The sequence below is a fragment of the Diaporthe citri genome (assembly GCF_014595645.1).
Source record: "Diaporthe citri strain NFHF-8-4 chromosome Unknown scaffold_3, whole genome shotgun sequence".
NCBI classification, from domain to species: Eukaryota; Fungi; Ascomycota; class Sordariomycetes; order Diaporthales; family Diaporthaceae; genus Diaporthe; species Diaporthe citri.
In genome coordinates, this window is record NW_025064848.1 from 2,846,019 (window position 1) to 2,871,475 (window position 25,457).

General features: G+C 44.4%; 6 protein-coding genes and 1 non-coding gene across 7 annotated transcripts; 3 read left to right on the forward strand and 4 right to left on the reverse strand.

Annotated features, from left to right (window-relative positions):
• Positions 1 to 359: 359 nt before the first annotated feature.
• Positions 360 to 1,187, forward strand: INS49_008368 (uncharacterized protein; the record flags this gene model as incomplete). Its single annotated transcript, XM_043169112.1, has 2 exons — positions 360 to 390; positions 502 to 1,187. The coding sequence occupies 2 exons, from the start codon at positions 360 to 362 to the stop codon at positions 1,185 to 1,187; spliced, it is 717 nt and encodes a 238-aa protein (XP_043026792.1).
• Positions 1,188 to 1,333: 146 nt separating this feature from the next.
• On the reverse strand, positions 1,334 to 3,130 carry INS49_008369 (uncharacterized protein; the record flags this gene model as incomplete). The annotated part of the gene is made up of 1 exon (XM_043169113.1): positions 1,334 to 3,130. The coding sequence occupies one exon, from the start codon at positions 3,128 to 3,130 to the stop codon at positions 1,334 to 1,336; it is 1,797 nt and encodes a 598-aa protein (XP_043026793.1).
• A 1,102-nt stretch (positions 3,131 to 4,232) lies between these two features.
• INS49_008370 (uncharacterized protein) lies at positions 4,233 to 6,241 on the forward strand (the record flags this gene model as incomplete). Its single annotated transcript, XM_043169114.1, has 3 exons — positions 4,233 to 5,009; positions 5,069 to 5,905; positions 5,975 to 6,241. The coding sequence occupies 3 exons, from the start codon at positions 4,233 to 4,235 to the stop codon at positions 6,239 to 6,241; spliced, it is 1,881 nt and encodes a 626-aa protein (XP_043026794.1).
• A 1,061-nt stretch (positions 6,242 to 7,302) lies between these two features.
• INS49_008371 (uncharacterized protein) lies at positions 7,303 to 12,127 on the reverse strand (the record flags this gene model as incomplete). Its single annotated transcript, XM_043169115.1, has 8 exons — positions 7,303 to 7,781; positions 7,886 to 8,223; positions 8,340 to 8,449; positions 8,526 to 8,545; positions 8,620 to 8,633; positions 8,720 to 8,816; positions 9,641 to 9,882; positions 9,987 to 12,127. 8 exons carry the CDS (start codon positions 12,125 to 12,127, stop codon positions 7,303 to 7,305), a joined length of 3,441 nt encoding a protein of 1,146 aa, XP_043026795.1.
• A 519-nt stretch (positions 12,128 to 12,646) lies between these two features.
• Positions 12,647 to 12,740, reverse strand: INS49_008372. The gene has a single exon. It is a non-coding gene; the product is annotated as a tRNA-Asp (tRNA).
• A 1,046-nt stretch (positions 12,741 to 13,786) lies between these two features.
• On the forward strand, positions 13,787 to 15,352 carry INS49_008373 (uncharacterized protein; the record flags this gene model as incomplete). The annotated part of the gene is made up of 4 exons (XM_043169116.1): positions 13,787 to 14,071; positions 14,456 to 14,574; positions 14,760 to 14,904; positions 14,954 to 15,352. The coding sequence occupies 4 exons, from the start codon at positions 13,787 to 13,789 to the stop codon at positions 15,350 to 15,352; spliced, it is 948 nt and encodes a 315-aa protein (XP_043026796.1).
• A 99-nt stretch (positions 15,353 to 15,451) lies between these two features.
• On the reverse strand, positions 15,452 to 15,965 carry INS49_008374 (uncharacterized protein; the record flags this gene model as incomplete). Its single annotated transcript, XM_043169117.1, has 2 exons — positions 15,452 to 15,604; positions 15,657 to 15,965. The coding sequence occupies 2 exons, from the start codon at positions 15,963 to 15,965 to the stop codon at positions 15,452 to 15,454; spliced, it is 462 nt and encodes a 153-aa protein (XP_043026797.1).
• Positions 15,966 to 25,457: the final 9,492 nt, after the last annotated feature.

Sequence of the window (25,457 nt, forward strand, 5' to 3'; positions counted from 1 at the left end):
CTGTATGAGCCTACCGTCTGGACAGCAGACACGAGCAATGAAAGAGACTATACTCCACTGCTATCCGTGGCCACATCTCTGTACTTTTTGTCGTGCCGACCCCGGCTCCGACAGCTAGATCCGCGCCCTGGACGTCCAGCAATTGAGCCCCGCCAGGGAGACCCCGCGGTTCCGGAGGTCGCGCTCACAAGGGAATCTTCAGGTCGATGATGACGATGATGGGCTGAAGCAAAAACATCCCCCATCATCCCCTTCTCCAATTGCAGCCGCAGCTAGACCAAATCTGCTGTGTCTCTATTTACCCCCAGCCGCGGGAAGAATTCCACTACCAAAAGGAGGCCGAAAGCTCTACAGCTACGATGTTCACCGGCATCGTCGAGGAGATTGGCGGTAAGCCTCCGGAGTCCAGCTCAGCTCACCCTACAGCTCACCTTTTACCTCACCCGATCTCACTCGCCCACCAGGCTAGCAAGCACAGCTGCTAACAAACCGCCCTCGCAGTCGTCGCCGCGCTCAACCCCCATGACGCGACAGGCGGCACCTCCCTGACCATCAACCTGCCCGAGGGCTCCGCCCTGTTGTCAGACTGCCACGAGGGCGACTCCATTTCCGTCAACGGCGTGTGCCTGACGGTGGTAACCTTCACGCCCAAGGACCCCATCCCCTCCTTCACCGTTGGCGTGGCCCCGGAGACTCTGCGCGTCACCAACCTGGGCTCGCTGGCCACGGGGTCGCGCTGCAACCTGGAGCGGGCGGTGCGGGCCGACACGCGCATGGGCGGCCACTTCGTGCAGGGCCACGTCGACACCACGGCCGAGATCGCCGAGCTGCGGCCCGACGGCAACGCCGTGACCATCCGCTTCCGGCCGGCGAAGCGCGACGTGCTGCGCTACGTTGTCTACAAGGGCTACGTCGCCCTGGACGGCACCAGCCTGACCGTCACCAAGGTCGACGACGTCGAGGGCTGGTGGGAGGTCATGCTCATCGCCTACACCCAGGAGAAGGTCGTCATCGCCCAGAAGAAGGCCGGCGACACCGTCAACGTCGAGGTCGACATGATGGCTAAGTATGCCGAGAAGTCTATCCTGTTCTCAAGCGAGGGTGGGCGGTCGTTCCCTTTCATCAAGGAGGTGGAGAAGACGGTGGAGAAGATTGTTGCGCAGGGGCTGGGAGGGCACGCAACTTAGGTGTGGTGTTGACCGTTGATTCAGCCAGTCAGTCCGGTTGCGCACTGTAAGATGATGATGATGTACCTTTGAGTCTATAGACATGCCTTGAACCACCTGCGGGACAGTAAACCCACACTATCATCAAACATCAAGACTGATCAACTTCAGATATCGGCCCAGACCTCGGCGAGTTTGGTGCTCAAGGCCTTGCCAATCTGCTTGCTCCTCACCGCATGGTTTCCCAGCCTGCCTGAGACAAGCTCCTGCTTCCTCTTCTTCCCCACCTCCCCAGTACCGCATTGTTCAAAGGCCTTGACAAACTCGTTCGGCGTCTTCCAAATCTTTTGTATCTGTAAAGCCTTCTCCCCGGTGACCCCTCGTGTACACATGAGCATCTTGAGGAAGAGGTCCCGCAGGGTTAAGAGGTCAGATTTGGACACCAACGAGGCAAAAGCAGGGTAGCTGATGTAGTGGTTTGCCCCGGGCTGTGTTTCCCGGAGGTGTTTCAGGAGAGGCAGGTAGTTCTGTGCTGTAATGACCTTGGTGGGAATCACCCTCAAAGGCTGGCTCTCATATCGCTTCTTCAGCATCTCCGTCATCCTCGCGAGGTACCGGATGGTGTCGTCCATCTTTTGCGTCTTCTTCACGGTGAAGCCATTAACCACCTGTGTCGACGCAATTGCGGACTGCACGCTATCCTCGTACTTGGAAAAGTGCTCCCGATCCAGCGAGATCTCCTCCACAAGATAAGTGACGTGTCGGACGCCAGACCTTTTCAGGCGAAACTTTTGCTCGTGGAACCGGCCGTCCTTGATGCTCCCGATCAGGTCGTCCAGGCGCTTCCGCTCCACAATGTAGTCGAGCACAACCTCGTCGCCCTCGGCGCCGCCCCGGCGCAGCACCTCCGGATCGTGGCATTTGGCTACCCACTGGGCGTCACCTAGCTCCAGGCTACGCATGATGGGCTTGATGCCCTTCTTTGTTAGTTCTTCTTGCATGTAGTCTCGATCTGTTTTGGCGCGGATCTCTCGCACATCCAGCACGAGGTGGACAATAAAAGAGCCAGGATTTAGCCTGATTGTGGTGAAGTTCGGCAATGAGGAGTGGTCAGAAAAGACGGGGCCGTCAGTAACCACATTGCCAAAATCTGGCTTCTCCTCCAGGGGTACATCGTTAGGGCCATCATCGAAACCGCCGGCGAAAGGCAGCGATGGCACTTGGGATCGAGACCCAGTCGAATTGTGTCCAGAATCATTCGTCCTTGCCTCTGTGTTGCTGGTGCCGTTTTGATTTGCCTCCTGGATCCGTTTCGCAACATCCCGACCCTCTTCGGTCAGCGCGTATCTTTTAGTCGGCCTCCCGCGCTCGTAAACAAGCTCTTTCGTGAGCAAGGTCTTTATGGAGCTCCACGCCGTGTAGAAGCTCCCCGGCTCACTGGCCGTAAATGAAGAGTTGCAGTGTGGTTGAGCCTTGTCGATTAGATCGAGCTTTGCCATGCCCTCAGGACCATGCTCTGGCAAATTCGATAAGGCGACAATCAGGGCATATGCGCCAGACCGAAATGCAGGCACGTACTGTTTAGTCTTTCGTGGCTTTTTTGGAGCTTGGGCGGGCTCATCCTCTTCATCGTCGTCGTCGTCAGCTTCTCCTTCTCCTGCCCCTGGCGCTGTGCCGTTACCTTTGCGCTTTCTGGATTTTGAAGGACGTTCCGGCATTGGCAGACCATTTTCTCTGCAATAGATTTCGAGCTTGTCCGTGAGTCTCTTGGTGAGGGTCTGTCCAAAGAATTGCAGCTCGGTCAGTTCCGAGGGATGTTGAAAGACCTTTGGACATTTTTTCAATGAGTTGTAAGCTTTTCTGTATGTAGTGACACCCTTGGTGTTTTTCTCCCTGGCGTCATCGTACCACTCCTTGACCCACGAGAGAAGCAGTGGATTGGGGCTGTCCTCATCGGACGGCATGATGATTCGTCGAGCAAAGCAGCCCAAAGAAGCGGGCAGAGCCAAGACAGAAGGATTGAAAGGAATGAAAACTTTCGAAATTAGAGACAAGTGCGACGAATCTGCCGGTCAGCACAGATTCAAAAGAAGCCAGGCAGGCAATGGAGGTGAGCCGATGCTAATGGATTGCAGGAGCGATTTGATGCGATTGCATTCGGGAGACGCGTTCACGCGTTCGGGATGGCCAGGAGCGTTGGAATTCCAGGGACCTGGGCCTAATGCAGCACAAGCTTTAAGCTCGAGGCAATCCCGCCGCCTCGGGTGGGGGTTCTGGAACCTGGGTTGCTCGCCCAGTACTGTACCTAGAAGTAGACCAAGAAGCATGCAGCAAGTTATGTATCGGTTGGACTAATGGAAACAACCTGCCAACTTAATTTGATTGCTGAACTCTCAGCAAGAACGTGATGGTCTCACTTTTGGAGTGAATTCGTGTGTTATACGGGCAGTGGCAGGGTTTAGTCGCAAACAGGGACTCTTCAGTCTCGTCTTGCAGGCGATCAGCAGTCGAAGCACAGCGTCATGGCACAAAGCTATTCCTGTTGCTCCAAGGCTTGCATCGAACAAGGCTCAGGGACAGGCTGGGGAACGATGAGCTGCATGGCCCGGGAATGTATCCATCCTGTGGTCTGCGTACGGGACTACGGTATGTACCAATACTCTGCCAGTCTGCTGGCCTGCATACGTATAATACACGGTAGATACATACACGTAAATGGCAGCCGGGACAAAGAAGGCGGGGTAGCTTTGATCACCGCTGCTCTGCTCTAATAATAAAGTGGGGGCCCAGGGGTTGGACATTCCAGCATGCGGGCCTAAGCAGGGGGCATGTCTGTCTGTTCGTCGTATTAGCTGGGCCATTGGCGGACTGCCTCGCCAGCTATGACAGCTCACCCGGCCGGCTTTTAAATGCCTCCCCCTTCCACCTTCGGATCCCCCCCCCCATCTAGACTACATAGCCCTATCTTTGTCTTTGTCCAGCTTGTTTCCCGGAGTTGCTTCACCTCCCTCTCCTTCAACCACCTGTAACATCTCCTGGGGTCCTGTGAGCAAGATACACACCATCATGACCTCACATGACGACAAGATCCGGGCTGCGTCAGCCAAGCACCCCATTGTGCCCCTCCCAGCTGGCAGCCTCTACAAGTATGGTACCGCCGGCTTCCGGATGTCCTCTGATCTCCTTGAGGGAGTCTCCTTCAGAGTTGGCCTGCTGGCTGCTCTTCGAAGCCGCAAGCTGAGCAGCCAGGCCATTGGTGTCATGATAACTGCCAGCCACAACCCGGCCAAGGACAATGGTGTCAAGGTCGTTGATCCCATGGGCGAGATGCTCGAGCAGGAGTGGGAGAGTTACGCCACCAAGCTGGTCAACTGCAAGACTGACGAGGAACTTGTCGAGGTCTACAACGGTCTGGCTGCCCAGCTCAAGATCGACCTCAAGGCACCTGCCAAGGTCGTCTATGGCCGTGATACTCGGCCCTCTGGCCACACCCTCGTCACCGCTCTGGCCGACGCCCTTGAGGCCACCGGCACCGAGTACGTCGACTACAAGATCCTGACCACCCCTCAGCTCCACTACCTGACCAGAGCCATCAACACCGAGGACACCCCCCAGTCCTATGGCGAGGTCAGCGAGGCCGGCTACTACAAGAAGTTCTCCGACGCCTTCATCCGCGCTCTCAAGGGACACAAGATCAATGGCGCCCTGACAGTGGACTGTGCCAATGGCGTCGGTGGCCCCAAGTTGTCCGAGCTGCTGAAGTATCTTCCAAAGGATAAGGTCCCATTCAATGTCAACGTTGTCAATGATGACGTTCTCCGACCTGAAGTGCTGAACCTGGATGTAAGTGACCATGGCTTCCTGCCCAGTTGGTCGTTATGCTAAGCCATCTCTTGTTGCAGAGCGGTGCCGACTTTGTCAAGACCAAGCAGCGAGCCCCTCCTCAACCCAAGCCCGAGCTCGGTGCCCGATACTGCTCCCTTGACGGTGACGCCGACCGTCTGATATACTACTGGACCGACGCCGAGACGGGCTTCTTCATGCTTGATGGCGACCGCATCTCCACCCTGGCTGCGTCGTTCATCGCCGACTTGGTGCGGTCCGCGGGTCTCGAGGAGGATCTGCGCATCGGTGTGGTGCAGACCGCATATGCCAATGGCGCCAGCACGAAGTACATCACCGATCATCTTCGCCTTCCCGTCGTCTGCACACCCACCGGTGTCAAGCACCTACACCACGCGGCGTGCAAGTTCGATGTTGGAGTCTACTTCGAGGCCAACGGTCACGGCACGGTTGTGTTCTCCAACGACGCCCTGCGCATCTTCAAGGAGAAGGAGCCTCAGTCTCCTGCCCAGAAGGACGCACTTGAGACACTCGCCGCTGTTGGCGACCTCATCAACCAGACCGTCGGCGACGCCCTTTCGGACATGCTGCTGGTGGAGGTGATCCTGGCGCACAAGGGCTGGACGCTGAAGGATTGGGCCATGACCTACACGGACCTGCCCAACAGGTTGGTGCGTGTTGAGGTCGGGGACAAGGATCTCTTCCAGACCACGGATGCCGAGCGCAAGCTGTCGCACCCCGCTGGCGCGCAGGACGAGATCGACGGCCTGGTCAAGAAGTACACCAGTGCGCGCAGCTTCGCGCGTGCCTCAGGCACCGAGAACGCGTGCCGCGTGTACGCGGAGGCCGCGACCAGGGTGGAGGCGGATGAGCTGGCCAAGAAGGTTGCCGCCGTGGTGGAGAAGTACGGAAGAACCGGCGCGGCTCCGTCGCAGTAGAGCAGCGATACCACGCTAACACCCGAGGGGCTTCTCGAGCCACAGCGGCTTACTCCCATCACCCCAACGCCGCCGCTGCTCTCCGGAAACGCCAACGGCATCGAGGACTACTTCAAAGCAGTTTCCCCACCCCCCTACGAGATCGATGCTGTAGGCCAGGCATTCTCCGACATGATGAAGAAGGGAATGGGGAGCAAGAACGGGACACCGGTGGCATCCGAAAAGGATGTCAAGCCCAGAAAGACCGACGATGACGACGCTGATCTTGTGTTCAAGATGGACATGGATGGATGATTACTCGCAGAAGGAGAGAAAAAGGGTTGAGGCACCGTGGTTGCGGTGGGTGGTGGCAGCGGCGAAAATTCGACATCAACTCCAAAAGTGTTTGCGGCGTTTTGAATCTTGCTGCTCTGCTTGTCAAGAGCATCCTGCGATGAGGGTAAAGAATGTCATATGTCAGTCAGTCAGTCAACTCAACGAATAAAAGAACGTCGGTCGATACAGGGGAATAGAGTCACCTAAATGAGTCGATGGATAAAAAAGAAATAGACAAAATATCCTGATGTTGCATAATTCAGTTCTGTGTGGAGTAAAAAACTGACGGTACGTGACAGGGGACTGACTGTCTGCCATCTCAAAAACCACTTGGCAGCTCCTGCTTCGGACCAGAGCGACCATGTCAGCACGTATTGCCCATCACTTTGTTGTATCTACAACCCCTCAGCAAAATACCCAGAGTTGGTAAGGGATGTGTTGTATTGCATTTTCAGGCGGCCACCACTCTCCCATCCTGGCTCTAGCCAAAGATCCAGCCTGCGAATCTGCATCTTGTAGTGTCTTATCTGAAATAACACGTAGGCGCGGCGTGCCTCTTTTTGTTTACACCACCAACCGATCATATGTATGCAAATAAATCAAGCCTTCCCATGGTCAGTGAGAAGGCTTGGAATGGAGAAGAGACTCCTGTCCGCCCTGCCCTTTCCCTCCCACCCTTTCTCCGTCCGTCTGCCACCACTACTAGAGCCCCGAGCCATTGGCACGGCCATTTAAGGGGGAAGCCCCTGGTGGCCTCGTCTGCTCTTCACAGTGACCCGAGGGTCTCCCCCCCGCCGTTTTGCAGTTAAGATGAGTCTGTTTCACCTACAGGCGCGCGATACGCAGCGTCCTGCTTGCAGCTATTTCCCACCGTGACTGACCATGCCCGCGTAATCCAGCCGGACCCCACCGCTGCGACCAACAGGTGTAGAGTGGGGTGCGGCAGTCTCAGAAGATTACCAGTCCGTGTCGAGGTGGGCACTTGCCGCACTTCCTGCGCCGAGACGAGCACACACGAGGGTGCGTCAGCGCCTCACGGCTTAGCACATCTTGTACGTGCAGCTGCCCTCGGCCGCCCGCGTGGCGTCGGTCGTCTCGAGCTTGTAGCTGAGCTCGATGTCGAGGTCCCTCCTGTTCTTGTCGTTGGGCTTGCAGGTCATGGAGGAGCGGATGGTCTCGCCCTGCTGGACGGTCAGGACGTCCTTGAGGTAAAGCACGGTTTGCTTCCAGTGCGTGTACTTTGTGTGGGGGCCGGTGGAGAAGGCGACCGTCTTGTGGCACGCCGTGAACTCGATGTCGAACCACGCGACGAGCGCGTGCACGAAGTCGTCGCGCCGGGCGTTGAGGTCGAAGGGCACGCTGTAGGCCAGGTCGGCCGTCGTGCACTTGTACAGGTCGAGCGTGAGCACGCTGGCCGGGTCCGTCACCACAGCCTTCATCTCGACCGTGTCGACGAGCGGCTCCGTCAGGGCGGTCGCCTTCAGCGGGCTGTAGTCGAATCCGTAGACGTTGTCCCAGACTAAACGGCACTTGTTTAGTATCTTCCCAATCTCCAGTGCACACGTTCCCTCGCGGGACGGTCTTTTTTTTTTTTCTTCTGTTATTTTGCTTTCTTTCACTCACAGCCAATCTTCTCATCCTTGTAGTCTCCGTCCTCGATACCAGCAACAAAAATGGTAGCCTTGTCGGGGAATATGAGGCCGTTCGGGTTCAGGTACTTGTCGCGGGCGTACAGGACGGTGTCGAGCATGGACTCGTAGAGGAGGAAATAGCCCATCCACTCAGAGATGATGATGTCGACCTTCTTGAAAGGCATCTGGTCGTGGATCTCCTCCATTTTACCCTGGAGGAGCGTGATTTTGTCGGACATGCCGTTGACCTCGACGATCTCACGGGCCTTGAAGATGATGGTGGACATGTCGACGCCAATGACATGTTTTGCGCCGGCCTTAACAGCGAACCTGGGGGAGAAGGTCAGTATTCTCGGGATGAGAGTCTGACAGCCGGCTCTGCACGCTCTCTCTCGCTCCGGAGCATGCATTAAGCCCCGGTTTCGCGAGAGACAAAGGTGTCTTACATGGATAGAATACCGGTGCCACATCCAACATCGAGCACAACCTTGTCCTTGAAGAGGTGCTTGTTCTGCACAATCGCATTCATATAGGAGCGGGTCCGCACTTCATCTTTCTGTGCACGAGCAAAGTCAGCACCTATAGCCCTGGGTTTCTATCGGCCGTGTGTGTCTGTTGGGCTTTGCACATACCAGCATCTCCTCGTGAATGCCTTTATTGTTATAAAGCCTGTTAGCGATTCGAGTTTCAATACAGGGTGAGGCAGTTTCATTCTGTTTGGCATACCATGGTGGTTGTAACTGCACAAGCCAAGATTAGCAACTATATTATGTGCACGCACGTGGAGCGCCACGTCGCAAGACCACTCGTCGCGACCGGTGCTCACCTGTTGAAGTAGTGCTGCTCAGAATGGGCCATTTCCTTGAGCTGCAGCTCAGCCTTCTCGATGTCCATCTTTTCTCCAGACGCCATGATGTTGATGACTGTATTGGGGGATTAAGTCTAAGTGGCTTGGAGGAAAGGATGTAGGTTGCGGGCTCTGGGTTGGGCCGTCGTGAAGGGGAATGTGGTGTTGACACTCAAAAATGTAGGCACGTTCTTGGGCATCGAAGTTGATAGCAGCGGGGCACCCTCGATCCAGGGACGTTCTGATTTTTGCAAAGGTTTTTGGCTGGCAGAATAAAATGGGACTAGCCAGGTTGGGGCAACTGGCCTGTCCGGGCACTACACCGACTTCCCTGGTGGTTTGACGAGTCTGCAAGGGTGCTTCAACTCGGGTCCCTGCAGCGCGTTGTGATCTACAGGCTACAGGGGCCTAGGCCATCTTGCAAAACCAGGGTTAGAGCCTCAACTCCAAAAGCCTGACCTTCTCAGAAGGATGCCGGAGTGTCGACCATCAAGAATACTTCTTAACCAATACTCGTTGAGGACTGAAAGTATTCAATATCAATTTGTGTCTCCAGAAAGCTTATTACATACTCCCAACCAATTTGAGTCGGGGACACTCCTCTCGAAAAACAATATCAATGTTTCTGAGGTCACTCGACAACTACTGGGTCTACTCATGTGAACCCTACTGGCACTTGCTTTCCGATACTGAATTGTCTCTTTCGTTTTCCTTCTGAGTAGACAGCTGCGTTGAGACTAGACTCCATCCGATCAATCAACTCCCTCGGATCTGTATGTCCGTTCTGACTCTACTCATCCAATGGACCAAAAAATTCGATACCGAAACGCCGTATTCCTTCCCCGGGTATCAAATGCGTCAACCGTAATCCTTGAATCTTCCAGGGCTGCCCGCTCTAACACCACCGTTCGTGCGGCCCTCTCCACTTGACGCCGAGGATTTCAAAGATCCTCTTCTCACTCTTGCCTTCGACGAGCTCTCCCTCGGTCAGCTTCTCCCTCTTGATGCCCCTCATCACGTCCTTGTAAAGTCCGCGCTGGTTCAGCCTCATCTTCTTCTTCGACGCCAGCAGCCTCATGCTTCGGTTGAAGATGTCATTGCCCGTGAAGTAGATCAATGCGGCACCATACTCGGTCTCAGGACTGTGATAGTTAACGTTATGTTACGAAGCATTACATGGTGATTCCCAAGAAGGCTATTAAATGGTCGAGATGGGTACTCGTGGTAGGAAGAAGGTGAAACGTACACTAGCAGGAGATCAATACGTCTCCACGGCCTGTGCCCATCATTGTCGCCCTCCGAGCCGGCGACGCGTGGGAGAACACAACAGCCATGCCACTTGGAACCATCCCCGTTCTTCTGACGGCTGGAGCCTCGTGAGTTGTGCGAGGCCAGCTCGGCCGTGAGGAAGCCCTTCTTCGTCAGATTGAATACCAGCAGATCCAGGAACGGAGTGAGCTCCTCGCTCGACTTGGTGCCCGCCTTGGTGATTATGAAGTCGATGTCCCCGCTGGTGTCCGCCCCCCTGCGATAGCTGCCGCCGATGAGGAGCTCGACGTCCTTGTCGATCCGGGCCGCTTCGTCCTTGACGTAGTCGCCGAGTTCCTTGACCTCGGCACGGGGGATGCGCGTGTTGAGGTCCTGGCAGTGCTCGATGCCAATTCGCTGATTCGGGGTGAGCGGGACATGTCGCCGCAAGTCGTTGAGGGTCCGGAAGCCCTGCGCAATCCACTGATTAGCTATAGAGGGGCCGACGCCATAGATGCACAGGAAGAGCTGGAAGACCTTGCTCGTTGGGTCATTTTGTGCGTGCTCCAGGCGTTGAAGGCGGTCGGTGTTGACAATCTCCTCGATCTTACTGCTGAGTCTTTCCCCGATGAAAGGAAGCAGGATTGCTTCTTCGGCAGTGGTTACTTTCTCGGGTTGCCTGGACAGGGTATTGATGCCTCTGCGATAAGCTATAACACGGAAATGGTCGTTCGTATTGATGTAATAGTCGAGCATTTGCTGCAAGACCGCGATTGTCCTGGCATTTGGCCCCCCGGACTTGTCAACCGTACCACCTCTGCTACAAACAAAGTTGTCTTCAACTCTGGGCTTTGATGCCTTCGACTTCTTGGGGCGTTTTGCTGGTTTCTTTCCTTCTGACTCACTCTCCGAGGTGTCATCGCAGTTCTTGTCGTCTGACTCCTTGTCATCGTCGCCTTCGATTGAGGGAAGGTCCTTGTAGTTCTTCTGCACATCCTCAATCAGTCGTGATAGAGCGTCTCCATAGTCGTGGCCAGCTGGATGGTTGCTCTTGGGGCAAGCACGAGACGCTCCATCCCCAGAAGAGGGCTGTGAGGATGGAATAGTAACATGTGCCGCGTTCGTCCCCATTCCGATCTCAGAGTGGCTCCCGTACTGCGGTGCTGAGGAATTCTCACTTTGCGAAGGGGTACGATGTGGATCATGATCCTGTCTGTTGGGATCATTGCGGGCGGCCTTGACCTCCAATGACTCTTTGGCAGGTTCTTCAGTAGTAGGTGCCGCGGGGATGGACAAGTCTGTGGTCTTCGGGGGTGGGACGACGCGATACCACGATGATGTTGTCGGGAGGAGCCGTTTCTCTTCAATACTGTGGAGTGGCCAGTGTTCTCGAACTATCAAGGGCTGGTCTTGATCCATGATGGAAGCCACCCTGTCCTTGATGTGATCGAAGGTTAGGTTGTCATCAACAATGACATGTGTGGCGTCTGTGAGTACTGAGGTGACTACCGCACCGTACTTCCCGGCGAGATCCATACGATGTCTCCGTACGGGGTTTTTTCGATCTCCTGGAATGTAGAAGAATCGCAACCCTCTGAGGATCTGATCACTCAGAGGGATCCCCGCTTCATGCTTACGCTTGCGGGAACCCATAGTAGAGCCTGGAACGGGCTGAAAGGATAAAGCGTTTGATGATAGAGATGACGGGTTTGTCGCGCTTCGCCTCAGCTTAGCGACGGCTGATGAACGAGGCTCCTGGCGGGGTGTATCTTCGACGAACGAAGTGCTGACTGTGAGGTGCTGCCTGTTGGCTTGCTTGCTGCTGTCTAAACCACCAGGCGTAGCCTTGATGACGGTACCGGTGGAGCGAGCAGAGTGCGGCGTCGGTGCGGTGTTGGACCGCCTTGAGACTCTTGTCTGGCTCTCGTCGGCTGTCGAGATTGGGTCCGTGGTTGGCTTACGGCCGCTGGTGCTGGTGGTCTTGTCCTTGGGGAGTGCCTGTTGGAAGAACTTTCGGTTTCTATCACGCAATTTGCGATCCTCTCGAGATGCTTCATCTTCGCTGCCTGATGTCGCATCAAGCCAGCCAAGCTGGGAATAAAAGGCCTCTTTGTCCACCAGGGGCACGTCCGCAGACATGGTGTAGCAGCAGTCCTTGCTTCGAGGCGGGTTGTTTGTTTAGTGTGCCGGAAGCGTTGTGTGGTAGGCGGCGAGCGTTCCCAACCAGCCAGGTGGCTACATGCTGGCAGTGAAGTGTTGCAGGTGTTGCAGCTTACCAAGGCATAAACTGAGCTTTTCACCTGGCTACCGTGCATCATTCACTCCCGTTCGTGAAGCTGGAGACGTGATAGCTGCCTGTCCCCGTCCGAATTGGGAAGTGAAGTAGCAGGGTAGCTGGGTACACTCACATTTCGGCTAGCTCGCCCAGCTCGACTTGCATGCAACAGTGGGTACCTACACCTAGGTACTTGGCTACAGTGCACTAGGTACCGGTTTACATGCCCGGGGATGGGCCGCAAGCTAGCGGGCCAGGCCATCCGTCGGGCCCACTTTTTAGAGCCGCCAAAAAAACCCTCACATCTCGGGGCGGATGCGAAGCAGAGTTTGCCGACCTACCAAGCTCAAAAAAGAATTGTCCAAAAAACGATGCAATCTCTTCTCTCTCGCCGGGAATTGAACCCGGGTCTCAAGCGTTGCTGCTTCCTGGATGGGCGATGACAAGCTTGCATACTAACCACTATACTACGAAAGAATAGTTATGTGTTGTTGTCAACTTGAAACAGAACGGCTCTAATTGACTGGGTGTTACTGCTAGCATCGGTGTGTCCGACCCGGTCCAACCCCCGTTCTGCTGCCGTTTCTGTGACCGGCCCCAATCCTGGCCACCGGGCAGCCCGAACCAACATCCCCGGCTGCTTTTTTACGCGCCCTGATGCGCTCACACCTGCACACACCTCACATTGCCAACATATACCCCAATCCCTAAATGTTTTAAACTGGACTACTTTTAAGGCATCAGCATATCAGCAAATAATTATTTTTATAATAAAAATTATTAAGATAATTTTAAATCTTAGCCCCTTTACCCACTAAATACTTAACCTTATTAAGGTCTATAAATAATATAGCTTTTATTAATAAAGATTTAGGACTTGCTTCCAGAACAGCAGTCCTAAAATTACAGTTTAAAGGCTAAGAATGTCTTTAAATTTATAGCATAGAGGAAGTCATAACTATTAGATTTGGGATAAAACGATCACCTTTATTTAGCGAGTAAATGAATTGATGTCTTCCTTATATACTGCGATAACCTACGTCAGTAAGCATTAGCATTTTTAACTTTCCAAAGCTTTCCAGCTATTAGTCTTCCGGGGATTCGCGTAGCAGCAGCTGAACACATTTCTTGAGAGGGCTGCAATGACAGGAGTGGCATTGCTTATAGATTGTTAAATGTCCAAAATAAAAACCGCGAAGTTGCAGTGTAGTAGCTGAGCATGCACCAGACCTTATTTGGTATAGTATAGATGGAGCCACTCAGATACGTCGATCCGGTCGACCTCCGACCCCCGAACGTCATCGCGACTGTCTTTTCACACTCAACAGATACCGGTACACTTTGGCGAGGTTTCGGGAGCACTGGATTTCCTTGTCTGAGTCGAGATCAGGTCGAATGGATGACGAAACGTTGATAATGGTCTCAACACGCAATCGGGGTCTAAGATCAGTCTGAAAGACAGATTAAGGAAGAATATCAACAAGGGGAGGGGGGGTCGCTCTTGTCCGGATACCATCGCGTACATGGCAGCGCCGACGAACCTCGTCCACCTCGTCGTCTGCAGGCTGTGTGACAGCGAGGTCACGGTCTGGGACGACGTCCTGAACACCGCCCTCAACGTCTCCCTCAGGCCGATCGAGTACAGGATCATGCGCACCATCTCGAACATGGGCGACCACGCGATCATCTACGGGGATCTATCCGACGTCATGGACGGGAACAACGCACCCGGTCTCGAACAGGAAGATGATCAACTCCACCCTCAGGCCCCACTGCGCGATCAAGCTGTTGGAGGCAGACACGGTCAGGTCCGGGCCGGTGCCCGAGATGTTCTTCTAGACGACGTACAGGGACACGTAGACCGACGCCTCCTTGCACGCGCTCGCGGTCCAACACGAGAGGACCTACGCGACGACGACCGTATATGCGAACGCAATCGTGGACTAGTAGCGCTACAAAATCCCGACCGCGGACCTCAGCTCGATCGCCTTGACGGACAGCTGCACGCTCTCAACATGAGCCCAAGCGCCCCGGGGCCTTAACCGCACGCACACACTACCGGACCACGATCGCCTCCCCCATAGCAAGACGGAGTAGTACCTGATCAACATGAGCAACGCCGCCCTAACCAAGATCGTCAACGACAAGCACGAGCTGAACACCAGCATGATGGAGGCCATGAGAACGCGTAGGAGCAGGAGTACGTGAACAGGCAGCAGAGCGCAAGCCCGGCCGCGCAGAGGGACACGACCCCGCAGGAGACGCCAACCAAGACCAAGCCCGCGTCCAAGAACCCACTCGACAAGCTGAGGTAGGTCGAACCCGTCCTCGGTCACGGTGACGCCGAACCAGGGGTACCCGGTCACGAACATGATGGGGGAGTCGCAGCAGAACCCCGTTGTGCCATAGAACTAGCAGACGACCACGCACAGCCAGGCACAGCAGCAGGGGGCCCCGCAGAGCGTCCCGCAGGGCATGCTGCTGGTGTTCGCACAGCAACAGCCGTTCGTCCAGCCGCAGGTACCAGGGCGCGTCCACATACTCGCCGTTCCAGGCGCAGGGGGTGCCGTTCCAGCAGTCGCAGACGATCCAGCAGCCGGGCGTGCCGATGGGCGGACCCGTGAACCAGAACCTCAGCGCGGTCCCGTCGTCTCGGGCTCGAACATAGGCGCGCAGGTGAACAAGCCCAGTGGAACCAGAAGGACCTCGAGATGATCTCGGCCGCATTGAAGACAAGGCTCAACGTCACCAGCGCGGGCGACACCAGCATCAAGGACCCGTACCGCAGGTACCTCGACGACGACGATAGCGGCACGACCGTCGCCAAGCCCAGCGCCTACCTCGGGATCATCAAGACGGTCGAGTACGCGATAGGGCTCGGGACCGCGAAGGGGGACCAGAAGACGGGCAGGTCCAGGCTGTACTTCGACGTCGTGATGACGGGCGCGGACAAGAACTGGCTCCTGAACCAGTGGACGTCCATGGACGTCGTCATCGAGGGGGTCCCGCACGCACGCGTAGAGCCACGTGAACCCGGGTCCACCCTCTCCGTCGTACTTGATCAGGTTCTTGGACATGTCCGTGCGTAGCAACATCTCCGTGCTCTTGTTGGCGAGCGTTATCATGTAGCTGTTCTTGTAGTCGTTCGTTGTTGTGATACGGACGCCTGTGTTTTCGATCACGCACGTTCACATGTCCCTGATCGTGTATGCCCTCTCCTTCAGCTTCTCATAGTCGATCACGCCGGTCTGCGACTCCTTTATCTTCTCCGCGATGGTCTCCCCGTATAGGGTCAGGGTCATCTTAACGGGCCTCAGCGAGAGGACGTACGACATCCCGTACTCGGGCGTGTGCACGAGCGAGGGCGACATCGCGTGGAAGGCGGCGACCAACCTCTGGGGCGGAAACCCGCTCCGAGTCGCTGCTCGCGACGTCGTAGACGATGCCGGCCGTAATCTTGTTCACGTTCTTGCGGAAGAGCGAGTACAGGGCGATGGGCAGGGACGTCCTCGAGTCCTCGACCGAGGAGTTGCAATGGCGATGCAGAGGGAGACGAACTTGAGCATGATCAGATTCATGATCGCGGACCGCGGCACCGGCTCGTACTTCTACATCTTCTTGTCCATGTGGTAGATCTTTAAGCCTCCTGCCTATGCTGTTGTTGATCGCAGCCTTCTCGTAGAACGGGACATTGTTCGCCATGATGAACACGACCTGCGATAGGTACGCGGCGGAGTAAATATCCAGAAGAGAAAGGTATCAACCAGAGAGCAAATATGGTGAGAAAGTATTAACCAGAGTCCCATGCGAATCAATTGGTCTCATTTGACCTAGCAAATAGCCCCGGTCAATACTTCATGCTCTCCTACTCTCCTTCGCTTACTGCCTGTATAAGTGATAAACCCATTGAATCTTAGCTCCCCTCATCTAAGCCCAGCCCAGCCCAGCCTTAAGGTCTAGCTAGGCTGAGATGGCGCGACCCATCGGCTACATTGTTGTTCATACCATTTAAGTTAAGGACAATACTACCTAGGTAGTAAGACAGCGCTAGTAATGTACCTAGGTACGTGGACGGGCTCATTTTAAGCTCATGGATACGGTTAAGTGACCACCATAGATGAATTTAAAATCTTCCTGGCTCGTGCTCGCTCCTAGCCACCCTTTAATTTACCCTATTATACAACGCTGCGCCGTAGTTATTCCCTTAGTAGATAACCCATCCTTATTGATAGTGGCTGTTGATTCCATTAACAATATGTGGCTGGCAATATTATTTCCCATCTTATAATTATGGCTGATAATACCAATTACCCTGGATATTCCGACAAGTGCTTTCTAAATATCCTCCGGCCTGGGATGCTCGCGTAACCCTTCAATGCCTTTCGCCTTCATTTGTAGAGCTAGCAGCGCACTAATGTGAGCCAGAGCGTATGCGTTCAAGCTTTGCGTCCAGGTGGGTGACGAGCAAGTGTAATAAGCGAGAATAAGCAAGCCGACCACTTGGAGTGTGCCTGTAACTGTGCATATCTGGTGAGCCAAGCGTTCCGGACGAGCATGAGGATGGGTGGATATGAACCTGTAGAACTTCCAGCCATACGGTGGATCGATTGCTTGGATCCAGGACTCGTGACTACTCCTGAGGAGAGTTGAGTGCTGAGAATGCTTGGGAAGAAAGACAGGAAGAAAGACGAGAGGCCAAGGGTAGACTGGAGGTAGTGTGATACCAGTCAACCCAGTGTTTGGGATGAGGAAGAATACACGCGCGAAAGGGCAAGGTGTTCGACCGTTAGAGCCCGCTCCAAATGCCAGAGGCAAAAACCATGGAATGGATGGAAAAGTTCCAAAAATTCTCGGAATGGGAAAAGGTTTTTTTTAAAAATTAGACTTGACTGGGCTAGCCTGTTATGACCTTGAGTGCAAGCACTGTCAGTCTAAAGACTGAAGGCTTCCACGAGTCCACCGTTGCTTGTGTAAATACAGCGAGGAGGCCTGGCAGAAAGTATGCGACGATCCTATGCACCGCCTGATCCAGAGGCTCCGAACCGTCCAGACCAGGGGGCAAGAGAAACTGCACGAGCAGCCGTCGAAAAACCCATGATGGGCCAGCCACAAGGGCCAAGCGGAAAATATAATCAATAAGATATTTCGCTGACGCTGAGATATCCATACTGAAAAAAGACAGCCAAACGCTATGAAGAAGAAGAAGAGAGGAGGGGGCCAAGTCCGTGAGGGCGAACCTTTCTTCAACTAATTGGATGTGTCAAGAGACAGGGCAAGAGCTGGCGTACCTCCCAAACTGAGGAAGGCACGTCCTGAAGCCACCCAGGAAGGCTCGCACCGGCTGCTCCAAATCCATCTCCATGATGTCGCGATTTAGGAGCGACAGCGGGCAACCTCAGCACGCAGGTCCATTCCAATGAAGATCAGGAATTCAACGAGACCAGAAGTCGCTCGGGCGAATGATCTTGCCACTCGATATTTGAAATCGATCGCCGGCGTGCAAGCTTCAGTAGGTGACCTCCAGTGAAAAGCTGCCTTCAGGTAGGACAGCCGGACCTTCCTCAGGCGTCTAAGAAACCTCAAGCTTGGAAGGAACCCTGGTAGCAAATGCTCCAGTGAACAGCCCTGTCTTTCAATCCAGAAGGTCCCAGCGAATCACCATTCAAGCGCGTCCGAAGATGCAGCTTCGAAACCAAAGGCAAGAGCTGTTTGGTGCTCAAATGGACTGCATCTCCTAGGCCCTGCATTTTGAGTCCACGGGCGTAAAAAGCACCTGCCAAGTCCGATTGTGATGTTCGAAAGCTTGCCCGGCAATGTGGAGGCCGGAAGCTGACCAAGGAGGTTGAATGGGTTGCCCTTTTTGTTTCAAGCTGAGAATCAATCATAAGAACCTCGGCGCACAACCAGTTCATTCCTACTCATCCAGATGCATGGCGAGCACGAGCTTGGCGCGAGAAAACGAGCATGGCGGAACAGTCTGTGTTGTGTTGTCTGGAGAGGAAGCTACGTGGAGCAGGGCCTGCAGAGCTCGGTACACATGTACTTATATAAGAGAGCTCTGCGATTCCACCACGTACGGAGTGCTTCTGCGCGTAAAACGGTTTTTGTCGCGATGGAAACAGCTAAAAACGAGATGAAGTCTGTTGTAAGAGGTACGAACACCTGCCCAAGTAGACTCCAGGAAGGGTCCCCGACACTGGATGCATAGTTGACTTCACAAAGACAATGACAAGATACATGCAGCTGGCTTCTTTGTCACTGATCCCTGAGTGTTGAGACTTCATCAAGAAGCTAAGTCCAACTTTCGTGATTGTGATTTGCGAAGTCAGTTCTGGTTTCCGTTTTATTTTCAGTCGCCAGTGGTGTGTTGCCACTGTATCTACTCAGAAGAACGGTACGAACAGTTCCTCGTCATCCCAACGCAATGGCTGCTGTTCGGGCAGTAATCGGCTCGTGGCTGAACCCGTGGCAGCACCGTCCCTCGCTGGCTTAGCCATTCCCACATCCGCCCTCGTCTCCTGGCAAGGCTGTGCTACCGGCCCCGCTCGACCCCTCCTGTATTTCGCCCTGCGCCTGGCCGAGACAGCAAGAATGATCCAAAGGAGGATACAAAAGGGGCTGTTGACTGCTGCGAGAACCAGCACGAGATGCAGTGTCATCCCGCACCAAGACCTCCCACCCAGAAGCATCCCCACTACCAGAAGAGCGGATAAGATGAAGCAACAGGCGAGAATCCCAGCGCAGGTTTTGGTATCTTCTTCCGGTATCTCTTGATCATCCGCGGAGAAAATGCGCACGCATTTTGGCAGTCGAAAGAGGTCTTGCAGCCGAAGGACCCATCGTATGACCAGATTTTGATGTTTTTGGATGTGGTTACCAATCTTCACCACGGTAAGCTTCCATACGCACTGAAAGATGACCCGTGCAAGACATTCTCCCAGACAGTCGTCCATTCTTGATAAGGAAGATCCGACTCTAGGTTGGCGTGGGCACAGAGATTCCTTGCTGCTGAGGAGAAAAGTGCTTGGTGTATCAATACCCTAGGGTAGCTTTTGGAGGTTTTGAGGGTGGCCCGGGGATGATGCGATGGGCTAGAGGTCCAAAAGTTGAAGTTTGGGAGAAGGTTTGAAGAGCAGTGAGACGGCGCTTGGGCTTAGCGGTATGAAACTTCGATGTTTGCACCAAATTGTATGGATTTTACGAATAGGCTCACTGGGTTCTAAAGTTGATAGTGACTGGCCCAGTATGGAGAAGGCAGTGAAGGCGCGCTCGAGGCTGGTGCTTAGCACGCTTGGCTGTGGGGCTAGGGCGTTTAGGCACTGCAAAAGCCCCCCAGTTAATAAGGCAGGGCATGTAGCTGCTAGCGCAGCCTACCCAGGTACCTAAGTACCTAGGTAAACCACCTTTAAGATACACGTTATCCTGGGTGCATTAATGCAGCCTTATTAGCAAAACCATTAACTTTAAAAAAAACCGCCGCTTTTTAAAAGAATTAACTGCATAATTAATATAAGCTTAAATAATAAAAAAGCTGACTTACTTTATTAATTTTAATAAATTATAATAATTAAATTTAATAAGCTTTTTTATAATAATTAAGTTTAAAATTTATAAAGTTTTAAATATTATAAATATAATTTAAAAATTATAAAGCTTAAAAAAATTAATTTAAAATTAAAACTTTTAAATAAAAAGTTATAAAATTTATAAAAATTTTATATTTTCCTTATTTTCTTTTCTTTTCTTATATTTAATTTAATTATAATAATATATTAACATATATAATATATATTATTATTATATTAAATATTTAAAATTTTAAAAACTTAATATAAATTTATTATTAATTTAAATTTTAAATAAAATTATAAAAAATAATATTAAATTTTATATAATTTATATAATATAATTTTTATAATTTTGTAATTAATTTTAATAATTAATATTATTATTATAATAATTATTTTAAAATATAATTAAATAATAAATATAAAGCTTAATTAATTTTAATTTAAATTTTTTTTAAAAGATTATTAAAAAGCATTATATATTTTATTTAATTTAATATATAATTTATAAAGCTTATATATTTTATTAATAATACTTATAATATATTATTTTTATAATATTTAATATTTATTATAAATAATATAGTTTATTATTAAGTAATAAATATTATTAAATAGCGATTTTTTTTTAACTTTACTTAACTTTTATTAATTATAATATTATATTAAAGTAAATAAATTAATAAAAAGTTAATATTAATTAATATTAATTATATTTAATTTTTTATTTTTAATTAATTTTATTAATTTAAAAGCATTAATATAAATATAATGCTAATTTAAATAAGTTAACTTTTAATAAAAAATATATATTTAACATTAATTAATATTAATTATATTATTAAAAATATAATTTATTATAAATTAATAAAATAATTATATTTATATTAATTAATGTTAATTAAGTTAAATTTATTACAATATAATTAAAATTTAATTAATTAAATTTTTCTTTATCTTTCTTATAAGTTTTTATATTATGCTTAATTTTACCATAATTACCATACCATTATTTAATTAATTCATTACAAACCGCCTCTTTAGCATTACCACTTATTTTACCAGCTAATCGCTTCCCCTTTTATTTTTCTTAAATAGAAGCTTAAAATTCCTTAATAATAAGTATTTCTTTAAACTATACTTAAGTTCTTTTAGCCTTTTAATATTTAATAAGTATTATATTAACATTTTAAAGTATATAAATTTACTTACTTATTATAATAAATAAATATATTATTACTTATATATTCTTTATTAATTAATTAATAACCTTTATAATTAATATAAAAAAGCTTTCTTAATAAGCAAAAATTTTACTTTTAATAAAACTTAATTATTAAATAATTTATTAAGCATTTAATAATATTTAAAACTTTTATTTTTAAAGAAAAATAAAAAGGAATTATATTAAAGTTTATAAATAAATATTAAGCTTAAAAATTATAAAATTAAAGTTTTAAGAAAAAATTTTAGCTTTTTTAAATATAAACTTAATATTTTTTGCTATAAAAGTTTTCTTATAAACTACCTTAAACATAAAAAAGAACTTAAATTTAACAATATAATTAATAAAGGCTTAAATAAAAAGATTAATCTTATTATTATATATATATTTTAAAAGTAAATATAATATAATATTTAATAATTAAAGTAAATAAAATAAATATAATAATATATTAATAATAATAATTTTATTATCTTTATAATATTAATTAAACTTAATTAATATATAACTTTTATATTTATTTATAATTAATATTTAATAATTAATATTTTTCTTTAACTTAATATATTTATTAAAATATTAAATTTATTTTAAATTAATTTTATTATTTATTTATTTATTAAAAATAAGCTTAATAACTTAATTATTTAAAAAAACTTAACTTTATTACTTAATTAATAAAATAATAAAATTTATAATTTATTTATATTAATATATTTAATAATAATTACTTATTTTTAATTATTAAGCTAAATTAATTTAACCTTTTTATATTTATTAATATATATAATAATTATTAATAAGGTAATTATGCTTATTATAAAGCTAATTTTATTAAAATTATAAAGATTATTATTAATAATTTAATATTTAATTATTATATTATAAAAAAGCTTAAATTAATTTTTAATAGTCTTTAAATTTTTATAAAAAGCCCTTTAATAATTATAAAAATAATTAAACTTAGTTTTTAAGTTAAGTTATAAATTTATAAAGCATTAAGCTTAATGCTTATTTATAAGCTTATTATTTTAAAATATTAATAAAAGGTTAATTATATTTTTTATATTAAAAAGTTATAAAGAAAATCCTTAAATATTTTAATTAATAATATATTAAATAAGTATTTACTTTTTAATTAAATTAAGTTTATATTATTTAATATATAATTTTTTAAAATTATATTATTAATTTATTTTATAATATAAAGTTATTTTAAAAATATTAAAAATCTTAATAACTTAAATTATAAGTAAGAGTTTAATATAATATTTTTTAAAGTATTAAATAATTTAAATAATTAAAAGTATCTTATTTTCTTTAAATAAAAAATATATATCTTTATTATTAATTTTTTATATATTAAATATTTAAATAAATAAATTAATATAAGATTAATATAAAAATTAAAAATGCAATTAATATTAAAAATAGCTTATTTTATTAAAACTTTAATAATTTTTAATTATATTATATTACCTTTAATCCTTTTAAATTAATAAAATTAATTAAAAATAAGAAATTAAATATAATTAATATTAATTAATATTAACTTTTTATTAATTTATTTATCTTAATATAATATTATAATTAATAAAAATTAAGTAAAGTTAAAAAAATCCGCTACTTAATAATATTTATTACTTAATAATAAATTATATTATATATTTTTAAAAATAATATAATATAATATTTAATAATTAAAGTAAATAAAATAAATATAATAATATATTAATAATAATAATTTTATTATTTTTATAATATTAATTAAACTTAATTAATATATAACTTTTATAATTATTTATAATTAATATTTTTTTAATTTAATATATTTATTAAAATATTAAATTTTTAAATTAATTTTATTATTTATTTATTTATTAAAAATAAAATTAATAATTTAATTATTTAATTAATAAAATAAGAAATACCTTAAATAATTATAAATAATAAAATTTATAACTTATTTATATTAATATATTTAATAATTATTATTTATTTTTAATTATTAAATTAAATTAATTTAACTTTTTTATATTTATTAATAAATATAATAATTATTAATATAATTATTATATTATTATAAAACTAATTTTATTAAAATTATAAAACTTATTATTATTAATTTAATACTTAATTATTATATTATAAAGCAGCTTAAATTAATTTTTAATAGTTTTTAAAGTTTTATAAAAAGTTTTTTAATAATTATAAAAATAATTAAATTTAGTTTTTAAGTTAAGTTATAAATTTATAAAATATTAAACTTAATATTTTTTAATAAAATTTTATATTTTATAATATTAATAATAAATTAATTATATAAAATATCTTTAAATATTTTAATTAAGAATATATTAAATAAATATTTACTTTTTAATTAAGTTAAGTTTATAATTATTAATATATAATTTATTATAATAATTTTAATTTATATTTTTATATAAAGTTTATTTTAAAATATAAAAAATTTATATTATTTAAGAAATATTAAAGAGTTTTATATTTTTTTTTAAATTTATTAATTATTAAAATAATTAAAAGAATTTTATTTTCTTTTAAAAAAGATATATATTATAATTATTAATTTTTAATATATTAAATATTTAAATAAGTAGATTAAAATAAAATTAATATAAAAAATAAAATATAATTAATATTAAAAAAGGTTAATTTATATAAACTTTAATAACTTTTAATTATATATATTATAAGCTTGCCTTATGCTTTTAAAGCTAAAGATACTTAAATAAGGTTTATATTTAAAGTATAAAGAAAAAAGTTTGCTTTTTATTTATATTTATGTTAAAGCTTATTAATTAATTATAATAAGCAAAGCTTAAATTATAATATATCTTTCTTTTTTAAGTTTTTATAATAAGTTTAAAAGAATAATTATTTAATAAAGAATAAAAGATATTATAATTTAATTATAAATTAAATATTACTTTTCGCTTAATTATTTAATTATATTTTAATGCCTTTTTAATATATTAAAAGCTTAACTTATCTTTTATAATTAATGTATTTTAGCTTTTATAATTTAATATATTAATTAAAGTAAGCTAATAAAAATATTTATTTAAATATAAGTTAATAATTAAATTAATAACATTTTTATAATCCTTTAATTTAAGCTTTTTATATAAGTTTTTTTATTTAAAATCTTAAGGTTATAAATTTATTATATAATTTATAATTAATTAATATTTAATTATAAGTAATTTACTTTATTATTAAAGGTTTTTTAAATTTTAAGCATTTTATAAAGCTGGATTAATTAATATATAATTAGCTTGCTTTAAGCTTAAGCTAACATTAAGTTAATAATGCTTTAAGCCTTACTTTATGAAAAAGATTTTATATTTCTTTAAATAAACTCCTTTTCCTTATTAACTTTAATTAATAAAAGCTGCATTTTTATTTTTTTATAATAAATAAGATAATTATACTTATAATAATTAAGCTAATTATATATAAAATATTTAACTTTATTTATTAAAATTATTATATGGCGGTTACTTTAAGGTGCAGTTAAATGGTAGGTATGGGGCTTAATTAGCTTTAATTTAGGGTTCCTAGCAAGGGCTATTTAAGGGCACTACATACCTTATTTAATTAACACATAACTTGTAAAGCCCATATGCCTTGCTGGTAATGCTTGCAATGCATTGCCCCTATAATAACTGCCATAAGTACCAAGCATTAAAAAAAATATAATATCCTTATTATTAATGATTTTAAACTTATTAAGAATATTATATAAATAAAGGTAATATAATTATTAATACCAATATCTTGTTAATTTCCTTTTATTACTATAATTATTCTTGCTTCTTTAAGGTGTTCTTTATTATCATTATGTTTAAATGCATAGCCTTATATATATTAATTAATTTTTAATAATTAACTAACTTATAAAATAACTTTTAGCAATTATATTATATTAACTAACCCTTTTAATATATAAGATATTTTAATATATTTCTTTCTTTTTAATACTTAATCTTTTTATTTAATATTTACTTAACCTTATATTTTTTTTAAAAGTAAGTTATTATTAAGCTTATTATTCTTTGCATAATAATATATTAAGCTAAATTTTAATAGCTTATAATTAAAAAGATTATTTTTAACTTAATATTAATTAAGGTATTATATGCTTATTATTAAGTAAACTTAAGTATCTTTATTTTAATTATTAATCTTAAAATTAAGTTTATAAATTAAAAAAATTACCTTATATATAATAGTAAATAAACCTTTTTATAATAGTTAAGTCTTATTATTTTATTAAAATAAAGGCTTATAAGCTTTATTTATGTAAAGCTATACTTTATTGCTAATATTAAACTACTCTTAATAATAAGCAATATTATATAACCTTTTAAATTTTAATGT